Source organism: Triticum aestivum, chromosome 7D (assembly GCF_018294505.1).
Source record: "Triticum aestivum cultivar Chinese Spring chromosome 7D, IWGSC CS RefSeq v2.1, whole genome shotgun sequence".
Classification (NCBI taxonomy): Eukaryota; Viridiplantae; Streptophyta; class Magnoliopsida; order Poales; family Poaceae; genus Triticum; species Triticum aestivum.
Genome location: NC_057814.1, coordinates 79991548 through 80018373, shown reverse-complemented (window position 1 = coordinate 80018373; position 26826 = coordinate 79991548). Strand labels below are relative to the sequence as shown.

The following is a 26826-nucleotide window of genomic DNA, read 5'->3' as shown; positions in this document are numbered from 1 at the left end:
TACCGAGCCTAACGAGTTATACGAGTACTCGTGAACTCGGCTCGTTTAACTTGGTCTATAAACAATTTTAAAATAAAGCTTGGCTCGACTCGTTATTCTTCGAGTTCGAGTCGATTTGAGCCGAGTCACGAGCTACTCGTTTAGCTCGCGAGCTTTGAGTTTTTTTATCCCTATGAAGCACTAAATGGTCTAGAAAGTAATGTACTATACCAGCCAATTACACTTTTGAATCCAAAAAACCCTCAATTTCCGTAAATTTGGTTTAACAATATGATTTTCAGTTTCTAACCGAAAAAAACCGAAGTTTTGGTTCGGTTTGTTTTTTGGTTTTGCACACCCTGGTGCGGCGGGCACCCTATTCAGCGGGACCTCCTATGTGATGCGTGTTGCCCAACAGACACGCGCCACACAGGGGGTTCGCCCGATTGGGCCGGCCCAGCTTAGAGTGAACTACGACCGAACACATGTGATAAATCCAAAAAAAAATTAAGTGCCTGGAAGGGATTGAACCCAGGACCTTGCAACAACTTACTACATCGCTAGGCACTATACCACCTACAACTAATTGTCTAAGATGGCATCTGAGTTTATATGAACTATCAGCCGCGATAGATTTCAACTTATTTTGAAATTTTGAACTTGATTGTTTTTGGAAAAAATAAATATTTTCTGCAACACAACATGTATTGAAGAAAGAGGAACAAAATTGAATAAATAAACACTTTTTGAATTTAAGAACATTTTTTAGAAACATGAACATTTTTTGAAAAACAGGAAAATACTTGAAAACACAAACATTTTTTGAAAATAAAAAACAATCCAAATCGTGAACACTTTTTGTATTTGCGAACAAAATGGGTAAACTTGAACATTTTTTTAAATTTGTGAAGAAATTCAGAAAGCTGAAATATTATTTGAATTCCAGAACATTTTTTAGATTCGTGAACAAAAAATAAAAAAGCGAACATTTTTTAAATTCCCAGACCTTTTTTTGAGTTTCAGAATGAATTTTGAAACATGAAGAACTTTCAAATTCGTGAACAAAACTGGAAAGTCGGAACATTTTTGGAAGTTGGAGAACATTTTTTTAATTTGTGAAAAAAATTCAAAACATGAACATTTTAAAAAATTGCAAACAAAATTTGAAAATGGGATTTTTTAAAATTCCCCAAAATTTTCAGAATTTGTAACAAAAAATTTAAACGGCGACATTTTAAAATTTCTGAGCATTTGTTGAAAAAGAGAATAAAAAGGGAAAGAAAATAAAAGGAGAAACAGAAAAGGGAAAATGAAAAATAAAAGAAAAACAAAAAACAAAAACAAAAAATTCAAAATAAGAATAAAAAGAAATAGAAAAAAGAAACAATAAAAATCCGGTTTCAGAGAACCTTCTGCAAGGTTCCCAAAACTGATAAAACCAGACAAGAACCTGCTAGACGGTTCCTAAAACTGAACGTAACAAATCACGCAATTGGGCCGGTCCAGTGCACTCGATCCGGCTTGACATTATGCCGCAACGATCGTCCAATAGGGAATTACTGGGTCTTCAGCCTCGGCGTTTGATTTTAGCGGGCCAGCGGGGGCAGGACTCCAGACCATTCACCATAGCATATTGGGCCGGTCCGTTACATGCTCAGCGCCCAAGCACAATGCAGTAGGCAGAGTAGGGAGGCGTTTACATTAGTACCACCTCGGCAGCTTAAAAGGGGTTTTCCACTGCTTTGACGCATGACCTTACTTGAACAGGATGTGTTCTATAGGATCGTACCGCTGCATCCTTGACTAATATAAGGAGGCAAGCACATCTGACCTGTGGGCCAGAGCGTGATTAACGGCTCAGATCAGTCTGACTGATCCCATGCCTGCAGAGGATCGTTCTTGTTCAGCTCTAGGTGGCTCTCTCTCCTTTTGCCATTTCTTGTTTATATACAGCACAGTTTTTACAAAGCCAACAGGAAGCACTGTGAACACCAGCGTCAAACAAGGTACTTCATTCAGGTACAAAACGTCCAACACCGCAACAGCCCGGGGGTAATCAGAATGGAACAAGTCCTCATCTTTGGATGCTTCGCTGACTTAAATCAGAGTGGAGCTCGTCCACTCGTCCGTGATCGTTTAACTTGATCCAGCGGCCATTGGAAGAAGCAACCACATCTGCACCAAAGGAGACTGGTCAGCGCAAGCGCAACGATTACAGATAAGACTTTCTTTCTTTCTTGCCAGATCACAGCATTTCTCCGGCTAAATTTCCTTTCATTACTGAAAGCTGATAACACACAACACAAGCACCGAAGCCACGCTCCTGTCAAGTTGGGACACCGGGTTTTCCACGGAAGCACAAGAGGAATGCTGCCGCTCGGTTCTGGTAGTATAAAATTCTGCACACCTTACTGATCACAGGACCATCACGGTATCACTCACCTACGACCAGGAATGGGAAGAAAACAGAGCCGTCAGGCTGATGAAGCTGAGCACGTGGCTTCTCTCTCACTCGAGACAAGCCACGGTCAACCTTGCCGGCTCTTGCTCAATACCTGGAACCATCGCGTTCCCTACCTTTCCTCACAAGAGAATGCTATGCTACTCGGTTCTAGCGTAAAACCCTGCACACCATATCATCACAGGGCGACCATCACGGCAATCACCTCTATCTTCTAAGCTGATGAAGCACGTGTTTTCCTCTCTCATCAAGACAGATCTCGGTCAACCTGAAATTATGCGTCCTTGTCGGCTCTTTGCTCCATACTGAACCTGGAAGGCTGGAACCATCGCTCCCTACCTTTATCTTCATCGCTCATTATTATACTCCATCTGGTAATATCCGGGATCCATTTTCTGTACGGACTAAAAGGACTTGCCGTCCAGGTCCGTAGCATGCGACTAGTACATGCTACTACAGTAACTCGGCAACTTGGCACGTGAGCGTACTCTTTTTTTCAACACTCATGTGTGTGATATATACATGGCTGTAGGCTGTAGCACTGAACGCATCAGCAGAAACCAGATGACGACTGCTGTGGCCTTCACCACATCCATCTCACTCCTCCTCCTGCTGATCCCCGTCGCTCTTGCAAAGGATCACACCAATGGCGGCAGCTACCTCGCCAGAGGCTCCTCGGTGTCCATCGAGGATGGCACCAAGGCCACCACCACCACCATCCTGGCGTCGCCCAATGGCGCCTTCGCCTGCGGCTTCTACAGGGTGGCCACCAACGCCTACACCTTCTCCATCTGGTTCCGCTCCTCATCGGCCAAGACCGTCGCGTGGACGGTCAACCGCGACGCGCCGGTGAACGGCAGGGGGTCCAGGCTCGCCTTCCGGAAGGACGGGGCCCTGGCCCTGCTCGACTACAATGGCGCGGCCGTCTGGAGCACCAACACAAGCGCGACCCGTGCCAGCCGCGTGGAGCTCCTCGACAGCGGCGACCTTGTCGTCGTCGATCCAAACGGCCGGCGCCTCTGGGGGAGCTTCGACTCACCCACCGACACGCTTCTGCCGTCGCAGCCGATGACCCGGCACACAAAGCTGGTGTCTGCGTCTGCCAGGGGTTTGCTCTCATCAGGGTTGTATGCATTCTACTTTGACAATGACAACCAGCTCAAGCTCATCTACAACGGCCCTGAGGTCAGTAGCGTGTACTGGCCTGACCCTTTCACCACCCCGCTTGTGAATCACAGGACTACCTACAACAGTAGCCAGTATGGAGTTCTTGAGCAGACAGGCCGGTTCGCCGCGAGCGACAACTTCAAATTCGCAGCTTCTGATCTTGGTGATAAGGTCATGAGGAGGTTGACTCTGGATTACGATGGCAATCTCAGGCTGTACAGCCTGAACGCGACCACCGGCGGCTGGTCGGTCTCTTGGATGGTATTCCGCGGAGTCTGCAATATTCATGGACTCTGCGGCAAAAACAGCCTCTGCAAGTACATACCCAAGCTCCAGTGCTCTTGCCTCAGAGGCTTTGAGGTGGTCGATGCAAGCGACTGGAGCAAAGGGTGCAGGCGCAAGGCAAACCTCAGGGCCACCCAGGATTTCTCATTCAGAAAGGTCGCGGGAGCTGATTTCATTGGGTATGACTTGCTCTACTGGGAGCGGGTGACAATTCGGAACTGCAAAGATTTGTGCTTGGACAATGCTAATTGCCAAGCCTTTGGTTACCGTCAGGGAGAAGGCAAATGTTTCACAAAGGTCTATCTTTTTAACGGCAAGAACTTTCCGAACCCTCACACTGACATTTATCTGAAAGTTCCCAGGGGAGCGCTGTCTTCCTCAGAATTGGCTTCTACCGTAACCCATGAATGCAAAGTTCATCAAAAGGAGGCCAACAGTACATCGCTATTGTTCCAGGATGGCTCTTCTAACTTCAAGTTTGGCTACTTCCTTTCTTCTGCATTAACACTGCTTTTCATTGAAGTGATATTAATCATCGCCGGGTGTTGGGTTGTTCACAAATGGGAGGGAAGACCAGAGATTATAGATGAAGGTTACACGATAATTTCCAGCCAGTTCCGAATATTTAGCTACAGGGAGTTACAGAAGGCAACCAGTTGCTTCCAAGAAGAGCTAGGAAGCGGTGGATCAGGAGCAGTTTACAAGGGAGTCCTCGATGATGCAAGGAAGGTCGCAGTGAAGAAGCTAAACGATGTGATCCAAGGAGAGCAGGAGTTCAGGTCTGAGATAAGTGTCATAGGCAGAATTTATCATATGAATCTCGTCAGAATTTGGGGGTTTTGTGTCGAGAAGACGCACAAGCTCTTGGTTTCAGAGTTCATCGAGAATGGTTCCTTGGCCGCAGTTCTTTTTGATCACCAGAGTAATTCTCCTGTGCTCCAATGGGGCCAAAGGTACAATATTGCACTTGGGGTGGCAAAAGGACTGGCCTATCTCCATCATGAGTGTCTTGAATGGATTGTCCACTGTGATGTCAAACCAGAGAACATATTGTTAGATAGAGACTTTCAGCCCAAGATTGCAGATTTTGGACTGATGAAGCTACAACAGCGAGGATCAAGCGCAGAAATGTTGTCAAAAGTGCATGGGACTAGAGGCTACATTGCACCAGAATGGGCTCTAAATCTTCCAATCAATGGGAAGGCCGATGTTTACAGCTACGGCGTAGTGCTTCTTGAGTTAGTGAAGGGGGTTCGTCTTTCCAGATGGGTGGCTGAGGGCGAGGAGGAGGTTGAAATGGCTGGTATATGCTCTATTGAAATCCTTAAAGAAAAACTAGCAGGCGAAGACCAGTCATGGCTTCTGGAGTTTGTCGACCACAGACTGGATGGAGAATTCAACCAGTCAGAAGCTACAGTAATGCTTAAGATAGCAATATCATGTGTACAAGAGGACAGGAGCAGAAGACCAAGCATGAGCCACGTGGTCGAAACTTTGCTTTCACTTGTGGAGTAATATTCAGTATTGTATTACTATTGTTACATCTAGCTGATATAAGAATAACATTATGTGGTGTCGCAGAAAAGTTGCTGCAAGCCTTATCGCTGCCATATGTAGCGGCTCTCCAGATTTGTGTCAATACCTAGTTTCTTAAGAGGGAGTACGAACTACTCCCTCCGTTCCTCAATATTCTGTGATGTTGCAGAAAAATTGCTGCAAGCCTTTCCCTGCCATATCTAGAGACTCTCCGGATTTGTACCAATAACTAGTTTCTTAAGATGGAGTACTATCCAGTAACTAGGAGTACTATGTATTTCATTCTGTCTTTCTGTTTGGATGCTTAGGTCCATATAACAAAACACATCTACTTTCAGTTATTTGAAGAAATATGCAATCCTAGTGATCTAGATTGATAGCAAACAGAAATGTATCAAATCTAGATGGAGTACCTGATTTATCATGCAGCTGACAGATTAAAGAACAGAATGTAATGGATTACTCAGTACTCACAGCTATAGAAGTTATATGATTCAACAGAATCAGCAATGACAGGAAGAGTGAAAACAATCGCCAGTTCAACCATTCAGAAGCTACAGTAATGCTTAAGATAGCAATATCATGTGTGCAAGAGGACTGGAGCAGAAGACCGAGCATGAGCCATGTGGTCGAAACTCTGCTTTCACTTGTGGAATAATATTCAGTATTGTTCTACTTCTGTAACTTTTTATAAGACGTTTTTAGAGTCTATGACAGTGTCAAAAAATGTCTTGTATGAAGTTACAGAGGGAGTATTTACTATTGTTACATCTAGCTGAAGTAAGAGTAATATTATGTGATGTTGCAGAAAAGTTGCTGCAAGCCTTATCCCTGCCATATGTAGTGGCTCTCCGGATTTGTCAGTACCTAGTGTCCTAGTTTCTTAAGATGGAGCACTAACTTGAAAGTAGTATTTCATTTTGCCTTTCTGTTTGGATGCTTGATTCCATATAACAAAACACATCTACTTTCAGCTATTCGAAGAAATCTTTGATCCCTAGTGAGCTAGATTGATCGCAAACAGAAATGTATCGAATCTAACATGAATAGTAGGTCGGATCAATCTATAGTCAGTTTTATTACTACCTGATTTATGATACAGCCAACAGATTAAAGAACAGAATGTAATAGATACAGTAGATTATTCACAGCTAGAAAAGTTAGTGCATGATTCGAAAGAATCAACAATGACAGGAGGTGTCAAAACAATCACCGGTTCACTCATTGTTGCTGCCAATGGACTCCCGCATAGGCATAGCCACCGAGCGGCACATTGCCTCGTGCGCGGCGTTGAACGGAGCCTCCATCCCCAACCAAGTACTGCGCGGGGCCAAGCACCTTCCCTTGCTCCGGCTCCTGTACAGAGACGACAACCTGAGCACCTCGAGGCGTCGCGGTCGACGCGGAAGCCGGCGGGGAGGGAGAGGAGGCGGGAGGAGGCGCCGGCCACGGGCTTCCTGACCTGGCCGTCGAAGCGCGCCGCCGTAGGAGGGCAGCGGGGAGGAGTAGGAGGAGGAGGTGCTGGTCGGGTCGGAGTTTCGGAGAGGAAGGCGAGCGACGGCAAGGAGGGCCGGGGACGGGAGGAAGGGGGTCGACGAGGCCCGAGAGGCAGTAGAAGGCGAGCGGGTCGTGGTCGGGCAGCGAGCTGGAGCGCGCAGTGACGCCGGTGAGGGCTGCCGCGGCGCGGTGCTGGGACGGGAGCAGGGGAGAGGGGCGACACGCACCAATTCGATAGGGTCCCTAGAACTGCTCCGTTTTTTCGAGGGAGCTGTTCGTACTGCTTACACAAATACTCCTACTAGCAGTAGCAGTAGTAATCCTCAAAAAAAGAAAAAGAAAAAGCAGTAGCAGTAGTAAAAAGTTTTAAAAATATTTTATACATTTTCCTTCAGAAATTGCTTTTGGATGCCGAGCTCCATGAACGCCTTCAATTGCAAAATTCAAAATTCTTAAAAATTCATAATTTTACATTTTAAAAAATTACCCAGCGGTAGAAAACAACATGACCTCGATCTGTCTTTGCTTACCTGGACGCCCCCTTGCTCGATGGTACGCGGAAGACGCGACATCAACCCACCGAGGCCGTGTTCATGGGATCCGGCTTGCCTGCTTCCTCCTCATGCTCCCAGCTCCTACTTCATCCTACGGCTGTCTTTTTTTTCCTTTTCCTTTCATGCGGTAACATTCGGGGTCGCCGTGCTTGACGGGTTAAATCTTAAATGACTTGCCGTCATTTGGGATCCCTTCCATATCCCCCCACGACGTAGATTGACGGGGATCGAAGCCTTCAAGGTGGTTGACCCAAGCAACTGGAGCGAAGGGTGCAGGCCAAAGTCAAACATAACAGACGACTGGGACTGGAACATCGGTATTCAATTGCGTAGGCAATGAATACTTCAGATTTGAAAAACCATAGTTTTTTTCTTCTACGGTTTAGAAAAAAGTGTTCAGGACATCTTTTCTTAAATACCAAAGAAACATGGTATTAGAGACAATATGTTTATAAAACTGTGATATTTGTTGGACCCAAACACCTCAAAGTTTTGAAAACTGTGGTTTCTGAGAAAACCATAATATTCTCCAAATAATTCAAAAAGGCTGTAGCTTATGTCTTCGTAGCTGCATCTTTTATTTTACCTTTTACCGTTTCATCTTTCAAGTCTTTTTTAGGGGTACCTTTCCATTGAAAGTTGCCTGGCAAGTTTACATTCATTTATTTTCAATCAATTCTCCGTTGAAAACTTGCACCACATTGTCAGTCAATGTGTGAGTTAAATGCGCTGCGTCCAGTTCACTAGTAAATGAGTATGAACAGCTTTTTTATTATTGACATATACACAAGCGCGTGTATTATGAAGTCACTGCTAATTTAACAAAAAGTCGCACAAATCGCTACTCGTCTGCATCCGCTTACAACCTGCTTACATGACATTTTTGTTTATACGGAGGAGAAAAATATAAAAAAGTAAGGGAATGAACTCTTATGCTACTCATAGTGGGGAGTATCATATACTAATATCATACATATAATACTAGCGTATGATACTACCTCCATAATGCATACTATCATAAAGTAGTATCATAGATGATTATATTTATTGCCATGCATGACACAAAGTAGCATAGCATTTAACATGATATGGTATCTACCTATGTTACTCTAACCCTCTCTCTTCTTTAATTAGTTGCCATGTAAGCATGTTTGCTAGTCTCAAGTACATGTTACCGGTTATGTTACTCCCACTATGGCCAACCTTATGCAAAAGCTTAACTATAAGTGTATTCTTAGACAAATACAATAAATGTTAAAAAAGAGAAAGAGAGAAGATAGAACAAAGTACTAATGTAATAACCAACCTTTAGAGCATTTACAGCCGGACATAGCAAATATGACCCCTTAAATGCACGCGGACATGTCCGGTCTGTCCGTTTTGAGCCCCTATTTATCCATCCGTGCAGCCATACTTTTCATTTTTCTTCTCATATATCCGGTCACTTGCACGTGATTGGTCAAGATGAAGAGAGAGAAATAAAAGAAGAAAGAAAGAAAGAGAGAGGTGGTCGGGTAGGGCCGCGTCCTATGTGGCGGAATGCCCGAGCGCGGCCGGGCGCATCTGCGAGCCCTCGTATCCTCCTCGTATTTAAGATGGATATGAGGGTTTGCGGACAGCCCGGGCCTATAGGATGATACGAGGGATCCAGTTGGGTCACGTTTTTCCTTCTCTCTCATGTCCGGTCACTGACCGGGCACGTCCACGGGCGTTTGAGGGATGGTTTAAGGTGTCCGGTTGTAGATGCTCTTAGCTCACACTATTGTATGAATGACGACATGGCAGTTTCATATAGCCAGCACTATTAACCATGCTCGCACCCAACCACCAACAACCAGCCGACTACAATTAATCACGGTGGCCCTACTAGTGTAAGAAGTCATCGTGTAGACTAAAATAGTTTTTGACATAGATTTCAAAATAATAAGCATCGGCCAGATTGCAGTGAGCAGCGCTCGCCGTGTCCCTCGCGCCGTTCAGTCCTTTTAAAACTACTAGGGCAGGACTGCAACTAAATTATGGAAGCCACGTGAACCTGGGTGCATATAACTAGGACACAAGGTGCTTCCTCCTGCTTACTGGATACATGAATGCCATGACCATGAGAGTTGCCTACATCTTCACCACATCCATCTCATTCCTTCTCTTGCTTATCTCCGTTGCGCTTGCAAAGGATCATGGCATCAGCTACCTTGGGCCAGGTTCCTCCATCTCCACCAACAGCAGCAGCAACAGCACAACCACCACCATCCTTTTATCGCCCAGCGGTGCCTTCGCCTGTGGGTTCTATAGGGTGGCCACCAACGCTTTCACCTTCTCCATCTGGTTCACCGGCTCATCAGGGAAGACCGTCGCTTGGACGGCTAACCGCGATGTGCCCGTGAACGGTAGGGGATCCAGGCTCTCCTTCCAAGAGCACGGGGGCTTGGCCCTGCTTGACTACGATGGCACGGCCGTCTGGAGCACCAACATGACCGCCGCTCGTGCAAGCCGAGCAGAGCTTCTCGACAGCGGCAACCTTGTCGTCGTGGATCAGGACCATCGGCAACTTTGGAAGAGCTTCGACTCAGCGACCGACACGCTTCTGCCATCCCAGCCCATGACCCGGTACGTACAGCTGGTATCTGCATCTGCCAGGGGTCTGCTCTACACAGGGTTCTATACGTTGTACTTTGACAGTGACAATCAGCTAAAACTCATCTACGATGGCCCCGAGATTAGTAGCATATATTGGCCCAACCCTGCCAACAAACTGTGGGTAAATCAGAGGAGCGCTTACAACCGTAGTCGTTATGCTGTTCTTCAACAGACAGGCCAGTTTTTCTCGAGTGACAACTCGTCATTTGATGCTTCTGATCTTGGTGAAAAGGTCATGAGGAGGTTGACTCTGGATTACGATGGCAACCTTAGGCTGTATAGCCTAAACGCAACAAGCGGCGATTGGTCAGTCTCTTGGATGGCACTCCGCCGAGTCTGCGATGTACATGGACTATGTGGCAAAAACAGCCTATGCAAATACATACCAAAGCTCGAGTGCTCTTGCCTCGAAGGCTTCGAGGTGGTTGATGCAAGCAACTGGAGCAAAGGGTGCAGGCGCAAGGCAAACATAACAGCCAGCTGGGACGACCGGAGAAGACATGAGGCAAACAACATGGCCACTTTTTCGTTCAGTAAGCTTGCACAAACTGACTTTTACCAGCATGACTTGGAGTACGCAGACTCGGTGCCATTCTTGCAGTGCAAAGAGGCATGCTCGGACAATGTTGATTGCCAAGCTTTTTCGTACCGACGAGGAGAAGGCAAATGTTATCCAAAGGTCTCTCTTCTGAATGGCAAGAACTTCCCAGACCCTTACAATGACATTTATCTGAAAGTTCCCAAGGTAGTGATGTCTACGCCAGAATTGGCTTCTACAGTAACCCACGAATGCAAAATTCATGAAAAAGAAGCAGACATTTCATCGCGGATGTTCAAGGGTGCCATTTCCAAGTTCAAGGTTGGCTACTTCCTTTCTTCAGCATTAACGCTGCTTTTCATCGAAGTAGCTTTAATCATCGCTGGTTGTTTGGTAGTTTACAAATGGAAGATAGGACCAGAGGTTACAGATGAAGGTTACACGATAATATCCAGCCAGTTCCGAATATTTAGTCACAGTGAGTTACTGAAAGCAACCAATTGCTTCCAGGAAGAGCTAGGAAGTGGTGGGTCAGGAGCAGTTTACAAAGGAGTCCTTGATGATGAAAGGACGGTTGCAGTGAAGAAGCTAAACGATGTGATCCATGGAGAGCAGGAGTTCAGGTCTGAGCTAAGTGTCATAGGCAGAATTTATCATATGAATCTGGTCAGAATTTGGGGGTTTTCTGTCGAGAAGACGTGCAAGCTCTTGGTTTCTGAGTTCATCGAGAATGGTTCTTTAGACAGAGCTCTGTTTGATTACCAAAGAATAATCCCTGTGCTCCAATGGAACCAAAGGTATAATATTGCACTTGGGGTGGCAAAAGGACTGGCCTATCTCCACCATGAGTGCCTTGAATGGATAGTGCATTGTGATGTCAAACCAGAGAACATATTGTTAGATAAAGACTTTGAGCCCAAGATTGCAGATTTTGGACTGGTTAAGCTACAAAAGCGAGGATCAAGAGCACTGATGTTGTCAAGGGTACATGGGACCAGAGGATATATTGCACCGGAATGGGCTCTAAACCTTCCAATCACTGGCAAGGCCGATGTTTACAGCTATGGAGTAGTTCTTCTTGAGTTAGTGAAGGGGATTCGGGTTTCTAGTTGGATGGTCGACGCTGAGGAGGAGGTGGAAATGGCTGTTAGATGCTCTACTGAAATTCTTAAAGAGAAACTAGCAGGTGAAGACCAGTCATGGCTTCTGGAGTTTGTCGACCACAGACTGGATGGAGAATTCAACCATTCAGAAGCGATGGTAATGCTTAAGATAGCAGTATCATGTGTGGAAGAAGAGAGGAGCAGAAGACCGAGCATGAGCCATGTGGTTGAAACAATGCTTTCACTTGTGGAATAATGTTCAGTGTTGTATTTACTATTGTTACATCTAGCTGAATTAAGAATAATATTATGTGATGTTGCAGAAAAGGCAAGCCTTTCCTTGCTATGTGGAGACTCTCCGGATTTGTACCAATAACTAGTTTCTTAAGATGGGAGTACTAGCCAGTAACTGGTATTTCATTTTGTCTTTCTGTTTGGATGCTTAATTCCATATAACATAACACATCTACTTTCAGTTATTTGAAGAAATCAATCCTAGTGAGCCAGATTGATTGCAAACAGAAATATACCGAATCTAACATGAATAGTAGGTTGGAACAATCCATATTATTCTGTGATGTTGCAGAAAAGTTGATGAAGCCTTTCCCTGCCATATGTACAGACTCTCCGGATTCGTATCAATAACTAGTTTCTCAAGATGGGGTACTAACCAGTAACTGGTATTTCATTTTGTCTTTTTGTTTGGATGCTTAAGTCCATATAACATAACACCTCTGCTTTCAGTTATTTGAAGAAATCTGCAATCCTAGTGAGCTAGATTATTAGCAAACAGAATTTGTTATGGGATCTAACATGAATAGTAATAGGTTGGATCAATCTATAGCCAGTTTTATTACTACTTGATTTATCATGCAGCCAACAGATTAAAGAACAGAATGTAATAGATTACTCACAGCTATAAAAGTTATAGTATGATTCAGAAGAATCAACAATGACAGGGAGTGTCAAAACAATCACCAGTTCACCTGAGCACCTCGAGGTCGGCGCGGAAGCCGGCGGGGAGGCAGGGGATGCGGGAGGAGGCGCCGGCCACGAGGTTCCCTCCCGGGCCGTCGAAGCGCGCCGCCGCAGGAGGGGAGCGGGAAGGAGTGTTAGACTATGTAATTGTATTACGTATAGCTTCTGTATACCTAACCGTGTATGGTTAGGATTTGTACTTTGTACCTATGTAACACCAATATATATACAACTCACGCCACCCCTAGAGGGCTGTGCGATTCATCAAAAGAAGTCTACGTCTAATATGGTATCAGCTTAGTTACGATCGTTGCTTCCGCTGCCGCCACGATCGCATCTATGGCCTCGGTGCCGGCCGCCGCAGCTGCGATTCCTCCCGCATCAGCCGCCGCTCCGGCCGTCCCGGCCTCTCCGTTTTTGGCTTCTCCGCCGCTGCTTTCCCTGGCTGGCGCCTCCATGGCTGCCACTGCCCAGGGCTCCGCCGTGCCACCGTCGCCGGTCGTCGGCGACTCCGCCGCTCAGCCGCCGGCGGGCTCCTATGGCGCCGCCGTCCCGTCTGCACCGTATGGTGCCGCTCCAGCCGCCAGTCACCAGGGCGCTGTCCTGCATCCGTATGGAGTCCCGCCAGCAGGCTCCTACGGCGCCGCTCCGTATACACATTACCAGGGCGCTGCCCCGTATCTTCATCAGCAATCCGGCTCGGGTGGCGTCCCGCCTCTGCACTCGGACGTGCATCACCAGGGCATCTCGTATGTGCCCTACGGAGCGGCACATCCACATCAGGGTGCTTCGTCCCTGCAACAGCCGCCGGTGGCCGGCTCCTACGGCGTCGCGCCGGCTAGTCAGTGGTCGGCTCCCTCTCCGCTGCAGCAGTCCTATGGCCACGCTGCCCCGTTGGCCTGCGCCTACCCGCCAACCTCGGTGCCTGCGTCTCCTTACGGTGCGCCCGCTTCATACGGAGCGCCCTACGGCGGTGCATCGACGGAGCTGGTGGCTTCGTCCGCCGTGCCGAGTGGTCCTTCACCCCCGGTTTTTTATGCGCCGCCGCCGCCTTCGGATTATGGTGTATCTCATGCACCGTTCTACTTTGCGCATCTCATCCCGGTGAAGTTGACGACGGATAACTATCTGTCATGGCGTGCTCAGGTCTTACCACTTCTCCGCAGTCGTTACTTGGAGGGGTTTGTTGATGGCACTCTGCCGTGCCCGCCGCCATACCATCCAGGGCATCATGCGTGGGTGGCTCAGGATCAGGCCATCCTCTCCGCCATCCAGTCCTCTCTTACGGAGGGGGTCTCGTCACTGGTCATCTTCGCCTCTACATCTCGGGACGCGTGGACGGCTCTTCACACCAGTTTTGCTTCGCAGTCTCAGGCGCGGGCTCATGCCATTCGCACTGCGCTTGGGGAGGTGAAGCTTCATGATCTCACCGTCACTGACTACTTCAACAAGGTGAGGGGTATGGCTGACACACTTGCCTCCATTGGCAAGGAGCTTGGTCCGGAGGAGTTCACTTCCTATGTACTCAACGGACTGAGCGACGACTATGATAATTTGGTGGAGAATATCAATGGTCGTGACACTCCCATCCAGCCACGAGAGTTGTACGCACGTCTCCTTGCTACCGAGCAGCGCATCCAGGCTCGCCGGTCTACGTCGAGTTTTCCTTCCGCCAACGCTGCAACACGTGGGAAGGGCAAGCCCTCCAAGCCACCAACGGGTGGTAAGCCTCCGCCGACCGCGACTAATTCGCGGAACACCACTACCTCGACAGGAGGTCGAGTCCGTGCCTGTTGCCCTTCATGTGGTGCTCAGATTCCCTGCCAGCTATGTGGGCTTGATGGTCACCTTGCTTCTCGTTGCCATCGTCGCTTCAAGCAGGATTTCTTGGGGCTTGGGAACAATGGCAAGGGCAATGAGAAGCAGGCTGCCCTCGCGACTCATGAGCAGGGGCATACTCCTTCTTACCCAGTTGATGCATCTTGGTACATGGATACGGGGGCTACCAATCACCTGACGAGTGAGATGGGCAAGCTCTCTACACAGGAGCCGTACCGTGGACACGATCAGGTTCGCACCGCTAATGGGGAAGGTATGCACATCTCACATATTGGTCAGGCATCACTTCTTACACATCGATCCAAACAATTACGTCTTCTTAATGTCCTTCGTGTTCCCTCTGTTTCACGTAGTTTGCTTTCAGTTCCTAAACTTACTCGTGATAATAATGTTCTTGCTGAATTTCATCCTTTTTATTTTTTTGTTAAGGACCGGGACACGAGGGACGTACTTCTTAGAGGTCGACTACGCAATAATGGTCTTTATGCGCTTGATGTGCCACCAGCTCCCAGTGCCTTCAGTGGCGTTCGTGTGTCTCCATCACATTGGCATGCACGCCTTGGTCATCCTGCCACTCCCATCGTTCGCCATGTACTTCATCGTCATGAGCTTCCAGTTGTGTCCATTAAACATGTTGATGCAGTTTGTGATGCCTGTCAGCAAGGCAAGAGTCATCAGCTTCCTTTTTCTGAGTCGAGTCGTGTAGTCCATAAACTGCTTGAACTTGTGTTTTCAGATGTATGGGGCCATGCTCAAACCTCTGTTAGTGGCCATAATTACTATGTTAGTTTTATTGATGCTTACAGTCGGTTCACTTGGCTTTATCTTCTTAAACGCAAATCTGATGTGTTTAATGTTTTCTTGCAATTCCAAGCGCATGTTGAGCGTCTGCTCAATCACAAAATCATTCACGTGCAATCAGATTGGGGGGGTGAGTATCACAACCTCAACGCATTCTTTAATAAGCTTGGAATCACACATCGTGTGTCTTGTCCTTATACACATCAGCAAAATGGTGTAGCCGAGCGTAAGCATCGCCATATAGTTGAGACTGGTCTTGCTTTGCTTGCCCATGCCTCCGTTCCTTTCCGGTTTTGGAGTGATGCGTTTTCCACTGCATGCTTTCTTATTAATAGACTTCCTACACGACTCCGTCAGATGAAAACACCACTTGAACTCTTGCTGAATGAAACTCCTGATTATACTTTTCTCAAGGTCTTTGGGTGTGCGTGTTGGCCTCATCTTCGTCCATATAACCAACGCAAGTTGGAGTTTCGGTCTAAACAGTGCGTGTTTCTTGGTTATAGTTCTCTTCATAAAGGGTACAAGTGTCTTCATGTTCCCTCTAACCGCGTCTACATCTCTCGTGATGTGGTGTTTGATGAGAATGTTTTTCCTTTTTCTGCACTTTCCGGACACCTCCACCACTCCCACTACACCTGAGAACTCTACTTTACCTTTGCCTGTTCAATTTGTAGATGCTGCATATACTCCCTCGTTGCTACCTAACCATGGTGCAGGTATTGGGCGAGGAGCGCGACTTGAGCTCCTGGATGATTCGTCGCATGTGGTCGCTCGGGAACTCGATGGTGCGTGTTCAGGGGATGTTTCTCCTGTGCATGGCACATGCATCAGCACCCCTTCGCCTCCCTTTGGCCCCTCGTCCGCTGGCTCGCTGGCGCAGGCCCAGCCAGCTGCCGCTGCTTCGTTCAGGCCGCGACCTGGGCTGGCACCCGAGCCGGCTGAGCCAGCTGTCGCTGCTTCGTGCGGGCCGCGCCCTGGCCTGGCACCCGAGCCGGCTGAGTTGGCTACTGCTTTGGCTCCGCGCGGGGCGCGTCCTAGTCCGCTTGAGCTGGCTGAGCCGGCTGCTGCTGCTTCGACCCCAGGCAGGTCGGCCCCGCCAGACCGCATGCCTGGCCAGGTGTTGCCTCGCTCGCCTGGTTCGGCCGCCTCTCCATCGACCCCTGCGTGGTCCTCTGCTCCACATGACGCGCCTGAGACTGGTGATTCGTCTGTGTCGTTGTCACCATCTTCTTCGACTGCATCTCCGACACCACCTCCGCCACCACCTTTGCCACCTACCGCTACTCGACGTGCTCATACACGCAGTCAGAGTGGTATTTTTCGCCCAAAAGAGCGCAGAGATGGCACGGTTGCGTGGATTGCGGCGTGTGTGGCGCAGACGGAGGCTGACCCCAGTGCTGAGCCTCGACATTTTCAGGCGGCTCTTCGGATTCCTCACTGGCGTACTGCCATGGAACAGGAGTTTCAGGCTCTTCAGCGGAATGATACTTGGCGCCTTGTTCCTCCCATGTCTGGTGTCAACATTATTGACTCCAAGTGGGTGTTCAAGGTCAAGAAGCATGCGGATGGGTCTATCGAGCGCTACAAGGCGCGGCTTGTGGCGAAAGGCTTTAAGCAAAGGTACGGTCTTGATTATGAGGATACGTTCAGTCCAGTTGTCAAACCTACCACTATCCGTCTGCTTCTGTCCTTGGCTGTTACCAAAGGGTGGTCTCTGCGTCAGCTTGATGTTCAGAACGCTTTTCTTCATGGGGTCTTGGAGGAAGAGGTGTATATGCGGCAACCTCCAGGTTTTGTTGATCCTGCTCGTCCACATCATCTGTGCCGTCTCGTTAAGGCACTCTATGGACTTAAACAGGCTCCACGTGCATGGCATGCACGACTTGGCTCAGTGCTTCGATGTCTTGGCTTTGTTCCATCCACTGCTGACACGTCTCTGTTTCTGCTACATCGTCCCGAGGTTACTATGTATCTGCTGGTCTATGTTGATGACATTATTCTTATCAGCTCCTCAGAGGCCGCCGCTGATCGTCTGTTGTCTGCTCTGGGTGGTCATTTTGCTGTCAAGGATCTGGGTGCCCTCCATTACTTTCTTGGTCTGGAGGTTTCACGGTCTCCTGCTGGTTTGACTCTCACTCAGCATAAGTACTCCTTGGACCTGCTGCGACGTGCTGGTATGTTGCATTGCAAGCATGCTACTACCCCTATGTCTGCGACAGATCGGTTATCAACCTTGGATGGTGCCTTGCTTTCTTCAGATGATGCTACAGAGTACCGCAGTGTGGTTGGTGGTCTGCAGTACTTGACTATCACACGCCCGGATATCTCCTATGCGGTTAACCGTGTGTGCCAGTATCTTCATGCTCCTCGGACATCACACTGGTCAGCTGTGAAGCGTATACTGCGTTATCTCTCTCATACTGTCACCTATGGCTTGCATCTTCGGTCTACCTCCTCGAGTGCTCTCTCTGCGTTCTCTGATGCAGATTGGGCTGGGAGCCTGGATGACCGTCGATCAACGGGGGGCTATGCTGTCTTCTTTGGTCGCAACTTGATCGCCTGGAGTGCGCGCAAGCAGGCCACAGTATCTCGGAGTAGCACTGAAGCAGAGTACAAGGCGGTTGCCAATGCCACGGCTGAGCTCACTTGGGTACAGTCTCTGTTGAGAGAGTTGGGAGTCTCTCAAGGGCAGCCACCAGTTCTTTGGTGTGATAATATTGGTGCGACATACCTTTCATCTAACCCTGTATTTCATGCTCGTACCAAGCACATCGAAGTTGATTATCATTTTGTGAGGGAACGTGTTGCACAGAAGCTTCTTCATATCAAGTTCATCTCCTCCAAAGATCAACTTGCTGACATCTTCACGAAGCCACTTCCACAACCTCAGTTTGAAAGTTGTAGGCGCAATCTTAACTTGCTTTGTACTTCAAGCTACAGTTAAGATTGAGGGAGGGTGTTAGACTATGTAATTGTATTACGTATAGTTTCTGTATACCTAACCGTGTATGGTTAGGATTTGTACTTTGTACCTATGTAACACCAATATATATACAACTCACGCCACCCCTAGAGGGCTGTGCGATTCATCAAAAGAAGTCTACGTCTAATAAGGAGGAGGAGGTGCTGTTCGGGTCGGAGTCTCGGAGAGGACGGCGAGCGACGGCGAGGAGGGGGGGAAGGGAGGAGCGAGTCGAGGAGGCCCGAGCGGTAGTAGAAGGCGAGCGGGTAGTGCGAGCTGGAGCTTCGCGGTGACGCCGGTGAGGGCTGCCGCGGTGCGTCTCTGGAAGGGACAGGGGAGAGGGGCAACGCGCACCAATTCGATAGCTGCTCTTTTTTTCTTTTAGTTTTTTTCGAGGAAAAACTGCTCTTTTTTTTGAGGGAGCTGTTCGGCTTAAGCTTAGCTGCTTACAAAAATACTCTTTATTTATTTATTTATTAAGAAAAGGCCTTCGTGGCTAATTTTATTAGGTTCAAATCAAAATTACATCATCCACTAACTTATTGACCAGACAATCCGAGGTTCGTCGGTCCAAAGAGCATCTCCAACAGCCGCGCTTCGCGCCGCGCGCAAAAAACTAGTTTGTCGCATGCCGTTCCGCTGGTTTTGCGCGGCCGCCAGCGCTGGCTCCAACAGCCGCGTTAAAATGCAGCGCGCGCCGCTTCAGCAGCGCGCAAAAAATGCAGCGCGCGACTCGCCGGGGCATTACATATATTGCATTTTGGACACAAAATGAATTTGAAACATTCAAAATGCAATGAACATGACATATAAAATTTCACACAAACAAGTTGATGAATAAAAGCTCATGCCCACAAGTTCAAAATCATGCCCACAAGTTTATCCAACCAAGTTCAAAATGCAAACCAAGTTCAAGACACAAACAAAAGACACATCAATCCTCTTCCTCGTCTTCGTCCTCATCTTCCGAAGACGATTCTTCCACCTCCGAAGATGAATCTTCCTCCCTCTTCTCATCACGTGAAGCTCCGACGGTGTTGGCAAGATCTTCAACGGTATCTTCATGGGAATGTGTGTGAGGAGGCACATCGAAAGACATTCCGTCCATGGCGGCCGGAGGTGCACCCATGCCTCCCATGAGAGAAGCAAAACTCATGCCTCCCATGGCGGCCATAGCGTCGGGGGGTGCTCCAAAGCCACCCATGCCTCCCATGACGGCCGGAGGTGCACCCATGCCTCCCATGGCACCTAAACCGCCCATGGTACCTCCGAAGCCACCCATGCCACCCATGGCGCCGAGGCCACCGCCACCCATGGCGCCGAGGCCACCGCCACCCATTGCACGAACCATGGCTCTTTTTTGGATCAAGACTTCTTCACGGGCAAGATTGACATACTCCTTTTGCGCCTCATTGAGGTTAGATGTATCCAAGAAGATCAAGTGCTTCTCCCATTCCAACAATCTAGTTCGCTCCTCATTGCTCACCTTCCTCTCCTCCAAAGCCACCTTCCTCTCCTTGGCCGCCACCCTCCTCTCCTCGGCCGCCACCCTCCTCTCCTCGGCCGCCAACCTCCTCTCCTCAGCCGCGGCATCTTGGTTCCTTGCTATTTTCCTCACCTCATTGGCTTTTTTTCTTGCCTTCACAATAGCTTCCATAGCATTTTTGAGCTCATCATCTCCTTTCCTCTTCTTCTTTTCGGTTTTGTCTTTCTTGCACCCATCTGGTCGTTTTGGCTTCGAGTATGAAACCGAGTTGGGTGTGGGGCTTCTCTTGCCGTCATCACTTGATGCATCATCCTCCTCCTCCTCATCATCATCATTCAACTCAATTGTTCGCTTGCGTTTGTTGCTCAAATGCAAATCATCCAAATCTTCACGCTTCTTCCATTTCTCATCATCCTTCAACAATTTGTAGCAATGAGGCAAGGTAAAGACCCTTCCTTTCTTGATCTTCCCCTTCTTGGTTTTCCTCTCCTCTTCTTTGAACAAGTTTTGTGCAATATTGTACTACATGAAAACAAAGCTTCAAACACCAACAACAAGTATGATGAACATGTATGAAATGCCACTTACTCTATCGTCCTCATTTGTGCCACTTGGATTCAACTTGTCAACCGCCTTTTGTGCGGCCGCCCACTTTTGACAATCCGAGTTGATTGTCGACCATCGGGACCGAAGTGATCTCTCGGAGCGGTCAATTCCACTCATGTTGTGAGCATCAAAGTGTTCTTTCATCCGCCCCCAATAAGCATCTCTACTTTGATCACCTCCAACAGATGGATCCCTCGACACTTGCAACCAAGTATTGCATAGTAAGATGTCATCGGTGTTGGTGTAATTGCCCGCTCTTCCTTTCGGCGCGTCGACAATGCCCTCACCCTCCTCGTCCACCTCGAACTCATGGTCTTCGAAATGGATGTCATTGGTTTGAGACCAATGCGAATTGTTGGAGCCAACACCCATAGTTGACATGTATGCATCATCGTTGAGACTACAAAGTTTTTTGAACAATGCAAATAAGCTATCTATATGAATGCATTGAAAAAATAACAAGAAAAGAAAAGTTGGAAAAAAATTCTACCTTGGGGGCATTTCGTCGAACATGTTGTGCGCGTCGGCCGCCGGCTCAACGAGTGAGCTCGCCGGCGCTTCGGTAGCCGCCGCGCCCGTCGCACGCCCTGCAAGCTTCTTCCTCATCGCCTTCGAGGTGCCCGAGCCGTCCGCCGCCTTGTTCTTCTTCGCCGATGTCTTGCCCTTCTTTGGCTGCGCCGCATTGGGGAGCTTCGAGGAGGGGGCGGTGGCTCGGGCCGGCGCCGGCGCGACGCCACCGGCCGCCGAGGTCATCCGCGGCGGCATGAAGAGGCCGCGCGCGAGGCCGATGGTCGGCGGAGCTCCGACGAAGGCGAGGCCAACGCCCCCCGCGCTAGGGTTTGCGGCGGCGGCGGCGGCAGCGGTGGAGGGGTCGCGGCTATAGGCTGGGGTGAGCGGGGTGCCGGCGCGTGCGTCCATGGGTGCAGTCCGCCGGCGCCGGCGCGCGCGGGGCGTAGGAGGCGGAGAGGAGAGAGTGCGGCGCGAGTGCTCGAGTGTGCCGCGCGCGGAAGCGGGCGCCCCAAATACACCGCGCGAGATAGCGAATCCGACCGCGCGCCCAACTCTTTATACCGCGTGCGCGGTTATTACGCGCCCGCTGGAGCCACCCGCCGGGTTGCGCGCGCGCTAAAATGGCCAAATTTACGGCGCCGCGCTCGTTTAGCGCGGCTGTTGAAGATGCTCAAAGAAGCGAGTTCTTATTATAAAAACAGTATCTAGCTAGCTCATACGCGACCATATTGGCCAATCTAAAACAACGTTTAGAAGAGACCTTCCCGATCAAAGAAACTAAACCGGTGCACTTGGCCAAAATCGATGCTGCCCCATTCCACCACTGTGTTTGGCCAGTAGAAAACTTTATGACCTGAAGAGAATCTGATTCCGTCTCGGCCCTACGAAATCCAAGAGAATTGACAAATTCCAATCTATTCCGTGTTGCCATTGCTTCAACTGTAACCACATCTCCAAATGCATTGTGCTGCAATAAAGTTACCTCTCTCATCACGTATACCGTATGTAAATGCATTGTGCTGCAATAAAATTACCTCTCTCTCGTCACGTATAATCGCCGTTGATGCTCCAGCACCCTCATCCGCAAAGAATGTTGCGCCGACATTAAGTTTGATAGAACCCCCCCCCCCCCCCCCTATATCTATGTATCCTGTGCGGATTTCTATAGAATCGACATGCTTGTAATTTGCAGGAGTACAACGTCACGCGTCTAACTAAACTTAAGTAAGCAATGCTAGTGCAAGACGTCATCTAACCAACATAGTATGGTCATGTCTAGAGCTTTTCAATAATCGTATCCAATTGAGAACGACTACGTGTGCAACTACAACTATTATAGAAGCCAACAAAAATAATCGCCGTGTTTGCATCGATGGGATTAATGCATCAAGAGCTTCATATAAAAAAGATGAAGATAAAATTGGCTGCATTTTCTGCGAGAAAATAAAATTGATTGCATTTCCTTGATTTCATTTCCTGAACCAAAAAAGTGTTGCATCTGTACAATGAATTGAGTTTCATAAAAGATTAAGATAAAAAATGACTGCATTTTTTCTGAACCAAAAAAGTGTTGCATCTGTGCAATGAACACTAGTAGAAAAGGAGGTTTTTGTCCCGGTTGGTAAGGGCCTTTAGTCCCGGTTTTTGAACCGGGACTAAAGGGTCGTTACTAATGCCTCCCCCTTTAGTCCCGGTTCTTACACGAACCGGGACTAAAGGCCGTCCACGTGGACGCAGCCTGGAGCTCCACCTTTAGTCCCGGTTGGTGTTACCAACCGGGACTAAAGGAAATTTTATGATATTTTTAAAAAAAATTGTGAATTTTTTTATTTTTTTATTATTTTCAAATTTCTGAATTATTTTAACCTCTAATCTCTAACCACCACCCCTCATCACTGCTCAATTTATTCTCTAATCTCTAATCACCCCTCATCATTCCAAATCATCTAACTTCCCGGACGGTCACCCATCCTCTCACTACTCCAGCCTGAGCACGCTTAACTTCCGGGTTCTATTCTCCCTCGTTTCCAAGTCTGCACTTGTTGTTTTCCTAACAATAGTAAGATGTCAATTCTATTAACCCTCAGGAATTTAGCTTGAGCATGAAGTGACACATTTCACTGTTTGAGTTTGAAACTATTGTTTTAAAAAACAATAATTATTTAGTAACACTAATATTTCTGGAATAATTAGTTTGACCATTGTTTGACCACAGTTTGACCAGATTTGACCAAAATTCAAAAAACTGAAATAATTATTTAGTAACACTAATATTCCTGGAATAATTAGTTTGACCATTGTTTGACCACGGTTTGACCACAATTTGAATTTTTTTGAATTTTTTTGCCTCTCCAGATCTTAAAAGCCCCGTATCTTTTTTTCTGTTAGGTTTTTGAGGATTTTGAAAATGTTTAACGGGGTTCCCCCGTTAAATTCGGATGTAACTTTTCGAGTAGATGATTTTTCATATAAAAAACTTTTTCATCCGAGTTCGTATGCAAAAGTTATGCCCATTTTAAGAAATTTCAGAGAGATTTTGCAAATAAAGTCGAAATTCATATTTGTTAATTTTCCCAACAACTAGACCACATATCACATGGGAAACTTATTTTATTTTACTTTTTTGACATTTCCATCATTTTCTTTTGTTTTTTCTAAAACTGAAAAGGCGGTCGGGGGGGGGGGGTAGAGTTTGATGGGCCCTTTAGTACCGGTTCGTGCCATGAACCGGTACTAATGCCTCAAAGCCCATTAGTACCGGTTGGTGGCACCAACCGGGACTAAAGGACTAACCTTTAGTCCCGGTTGGTGCCACCAACCGGTACTAATGGGCATCGCACCCTTTAGTCCCGGTTCGTGGCACCAACCGGGACTAAAGGGCCCAGGTGAACCGGGACTAATGCCTTAGCCGCACGAACCGGGACCAATGCTCACATTAGTCTCGGTTCGTGACTGAACCGGGACTAATGTGAATATTGCCCTGTGACGAAAGCCCTGTTTTGTACTAGTGGAATTGGGCAATAAATTTGATTGCATCTCACCTAGAATTGAAAAAGGCCCTGGATCATGGAAAAGGGTTGTCCCTGCATTTCCTGTAAATCCAAACAAGTTCATGGCTGAATCCTCGGAAAGAAAGAGAGATCAGGGAGGGTGCCTGGGGAGAGAGGGAGGGAACAGTGGAGAGAAGGAGGCACTTGCGTAGGTTGCTGCTACTGCTACGACCCCCCCTCCCCTCGCGTCGCCCCTGCTAGGGCGACTCGGGGGCCCCAAACCCTAGCTCCGCCGCCTCCCCTTTCTTCTCCCCTCCTCCTCGCCGCCGCCTGAGGCCGCCGCCGGGCAAGCCCGGGGTGTCGCCGAGGAAGGTGGCGGCGGGGCCCTGGCGCCCCTGCCTCTGCTGCGGGGGGCCGTGTTCCCTAGGGCGGCGGCCCTGGTCGGAGAGGCGTCACCGGCCCGGCGGCAGGCGGTGGCGCGGGCGTGGGCCGGCGATCCTGGCCGTGTGGATGGCGGGTGCCCCGGTGGACGGGAGCCCTGGTGGCTCGCGGTGGCGCCAGATCTGGCCGCCCCTGCCCCCCCCCCCTGTTTCGAGAGCTCCGCCCCGGCCAGATCTGCCCGGCTCCTTTGCGGGCCGCTGGATCTTGCGTCGTGGGGGTGGTGGTGGCGAGGATTCGTAGACCGGTAGAAATTCCAGGCCGGCCTCGTCGGTCTTGGCGGCGGCGACGCTCGTGGCGCCGTTCCCCTCCCTGGAGGCGCCGTTCAGGTCAGATCCGTCGCCCCCCATCCCTCTAGTCTCCCGGGTGAAAACCTCAACTCTGTTGGGCGGCGGCGGCGCCCTCGGCGTCGCGTCCTTCCTGAAGGCGCCGTTTTTGGGAGCTAGGTGGGCAGTGGGCTCCGCGGTGATGTGGTGGGTGTGCAGCGGCGGCAGTAGCTGGTCTCCTTGGTCGGCGGCGAGTTCGTCTGCGGCTCAACGCCTACAGGGACACTATGCTACTGCTCCTCCGTCCGTTCCGTTCCGGCAGCTCTTCCTCATCCGTGTCCAGTCCGTGGGTGTTGGGTGGTGCTCTGCTCCTTGAGATCATTTCGTGGCTAGTCGGGTGAGCTAGGTTCCTTTCCAAATGCAGCCTGCCGGTGTCTCTCCTCCCAGGTTCTAGGGTGAACTGCTACACTGTCAACGGTTCGGCGCCTTCGAGCCAGGCGAGGAGACAGGGGTCTTCTTTGATAGTGGAGCTGGGAGGACATGGCAATCCGGGGCCGCTGGTGATTTGGCGACGGCGTGCCCTTCCTCACCGTCCGTAATGCTGCTCCTGTGCTGACATTCTCCTTCTCCCTGGTGATTTGTATGCGATTGAGGACCTACACATCCCCGAGCTGCGTGTCTCCTTGTTCGATCCTTTAGCTGGGTGTGTGTGAGGCTTGTGTGCTGTTGTCCAGCGCCTCTGTATCTTGTCGTTTTTTTCGCTTTCTTGTGTTGGTTTCGAGTCTGTAATCCTGGCCGGTTGATGGCTTTGTTAATTCAAAGCCGGGCTCTTCTGGAGCCTTCGTTCTAAAAAAAAGGTTGCTGCTACTGCCGTACTGCGGCTGCGCGTACAGCTTCTCCTTCTAGCTAGCTGGAGGTTGCCATGCATGACCCATGAGCGCCGGAGTATGGCGGCCACGTCCACATCCATACATACATGTGAGAGAATGAACATTGCCGTCGGGCACGTCGACACCATCCAGCGGCAATGGCGTGCTCTGCTTCCACCAGCAAGCACTTACACGGCAAGCAGCACGGGGGCCGGACCTTGGCGGCGAGAACCAGCACTGCCACGGCTCGTGCCCAAGCAAGCTAGAGCGGCCATCTCACATGCATGGCAGAGAACAAGGTACACAGCACAGAACCGGCAGGGGGTCGCAAAGAGCGGCGCTTGATGGCTGAGAGGCGTGTGCCCGTGGCAGAAGGTGGGCTTCGGCCGCAGCGGTAGCGCTGGAGGTTGGGGGCTGCTTCCCATGGCGGCGCATGATGGTGGGAGACGCAAGGCGTGCTGGGGTGGTGATGGGGAACCACGGCAGGAGGTCGGCGACGGCGAGCTGGCGTGGGCAGGAAGCCGCGCGAGGGAGAACGGCGGGGTGCGCGGGTGGCCGCACGACAGGCGGCGGCGGCGGTTAGTGGAAGAGGAAGGCCGTGGGATGCGGCTCCCTTTTTTCTGGTATACAAGAGAGCTGGACGGAGCGTGTGAGTTGGCTGTCGCTTAGTGCGGCCGCTCGAGGACGCGAAATAGTGCGCGCGAAGGTTTTTTTTTTGAAAAGGTGAATACCCTGTCCTCTGCATCTGGACGATGCATACGGCCATTTTATTAATTATTAACACAAGACCTTACAAAGTCGTACAACAGTAAGACCAAAGCCACCATCTAAGCAACATCTGTCGCTACTCCTATCCAGTTGATGAAGGGGCGCTGATAGTCTGGGCCTAACACCAAACAGACCTCGCAACCAAACCTAACATCTAAGACCTGAGGTCCCAACCAGGAGGCCTGTCGGGTATGGGCACCCACCAGTCCGGCGTGCTCCTCAACCAGGACGCCACCTGCCACCAATCCATCTTCAGAGTTGTACTGCTGCATCGCCCTTGCCCGGTCTAGCTGTCGCCGACGCCACCACGACGCCAGACAGCGTCGACCTCCTGCGCGTGTCCTTCACCACACATCTGACGCCAATCCTCCGCTGCTCCATGCCGCCAAGAGCCGCCGCCATGAATATGTAGAAAGAAACACCGCTCCATCGAAGAAGTCATCCGCTGGTCCCTCGAACCCGAGTGCATCTCCAAGAATGCCGCCGTCATCCGATCAACTGATCTAGGGTTTCCCCGGAGGTATTGGGTGGGTTTGGGATTTGTACCTCGATG

The 26826-nt window shown here is 49.4% G+C and overlaps 2 protein-coding genes, 1 long non-coding RNA gene and 1 pseudogene across 3 annotated transcripts; 3 read left to right on the top strand and 1 right to left on the bottom strand.

Moving 5' to 3' along the window:
• The first annotated feature begins 1728 nt into the window (after positions 1-1728).
• On the top strand, positions 1729-1913 carry LOC123171820 (uncharacterized; annotated as a pseudogene).
• LOC123169791 (uncharacterized) lies at positions 1882-7182 on the bottom strand. The gene is made up of 2 exons (XR_006484953.1): positions 6642-7182; positions 1882-2154 (listed from the first exon to the last, which is right to left on the bottom strand). It is a non-coding gene; the product is annotated as an uncharacterized lncRNA (long non-coding RNA).
• LOC123169790 (putative receptor protein kinase ZmPK1) lies at positions 2866-5746 on the top strand. Its single transcript, XM_044587666.1, has one exon. It carries the CDS (start codon positions 2963-2965, stop codon positions 5405-5407), a length of 2445 nt encoding a protein of 814 aa, XP_044443601.1. The 5' UTR covers positions 2866-2962; the 3' UTR covers positions 5408-5746.
• A 2392-nt stretch (positions 7183-9574) lies between the features above and the next one.
• Positions 9575-15032, top strand: LOC123170847 (putative receptor protein kinase ZmPK1). The gene is made up of 3 exons (XM_044588582.1): positions 9575-11980; positions 13882-14827; positions 15004-15032. Exons 1-3 carry the CDS (start codon positions 9575-9577, stop codon positions 15030-15032), a joined length of 3381 nt encoding a protein of 1126 aa, XP_044444517.1.
• Positions 15033-26826: the final 11794 nt, after the last annotated feature.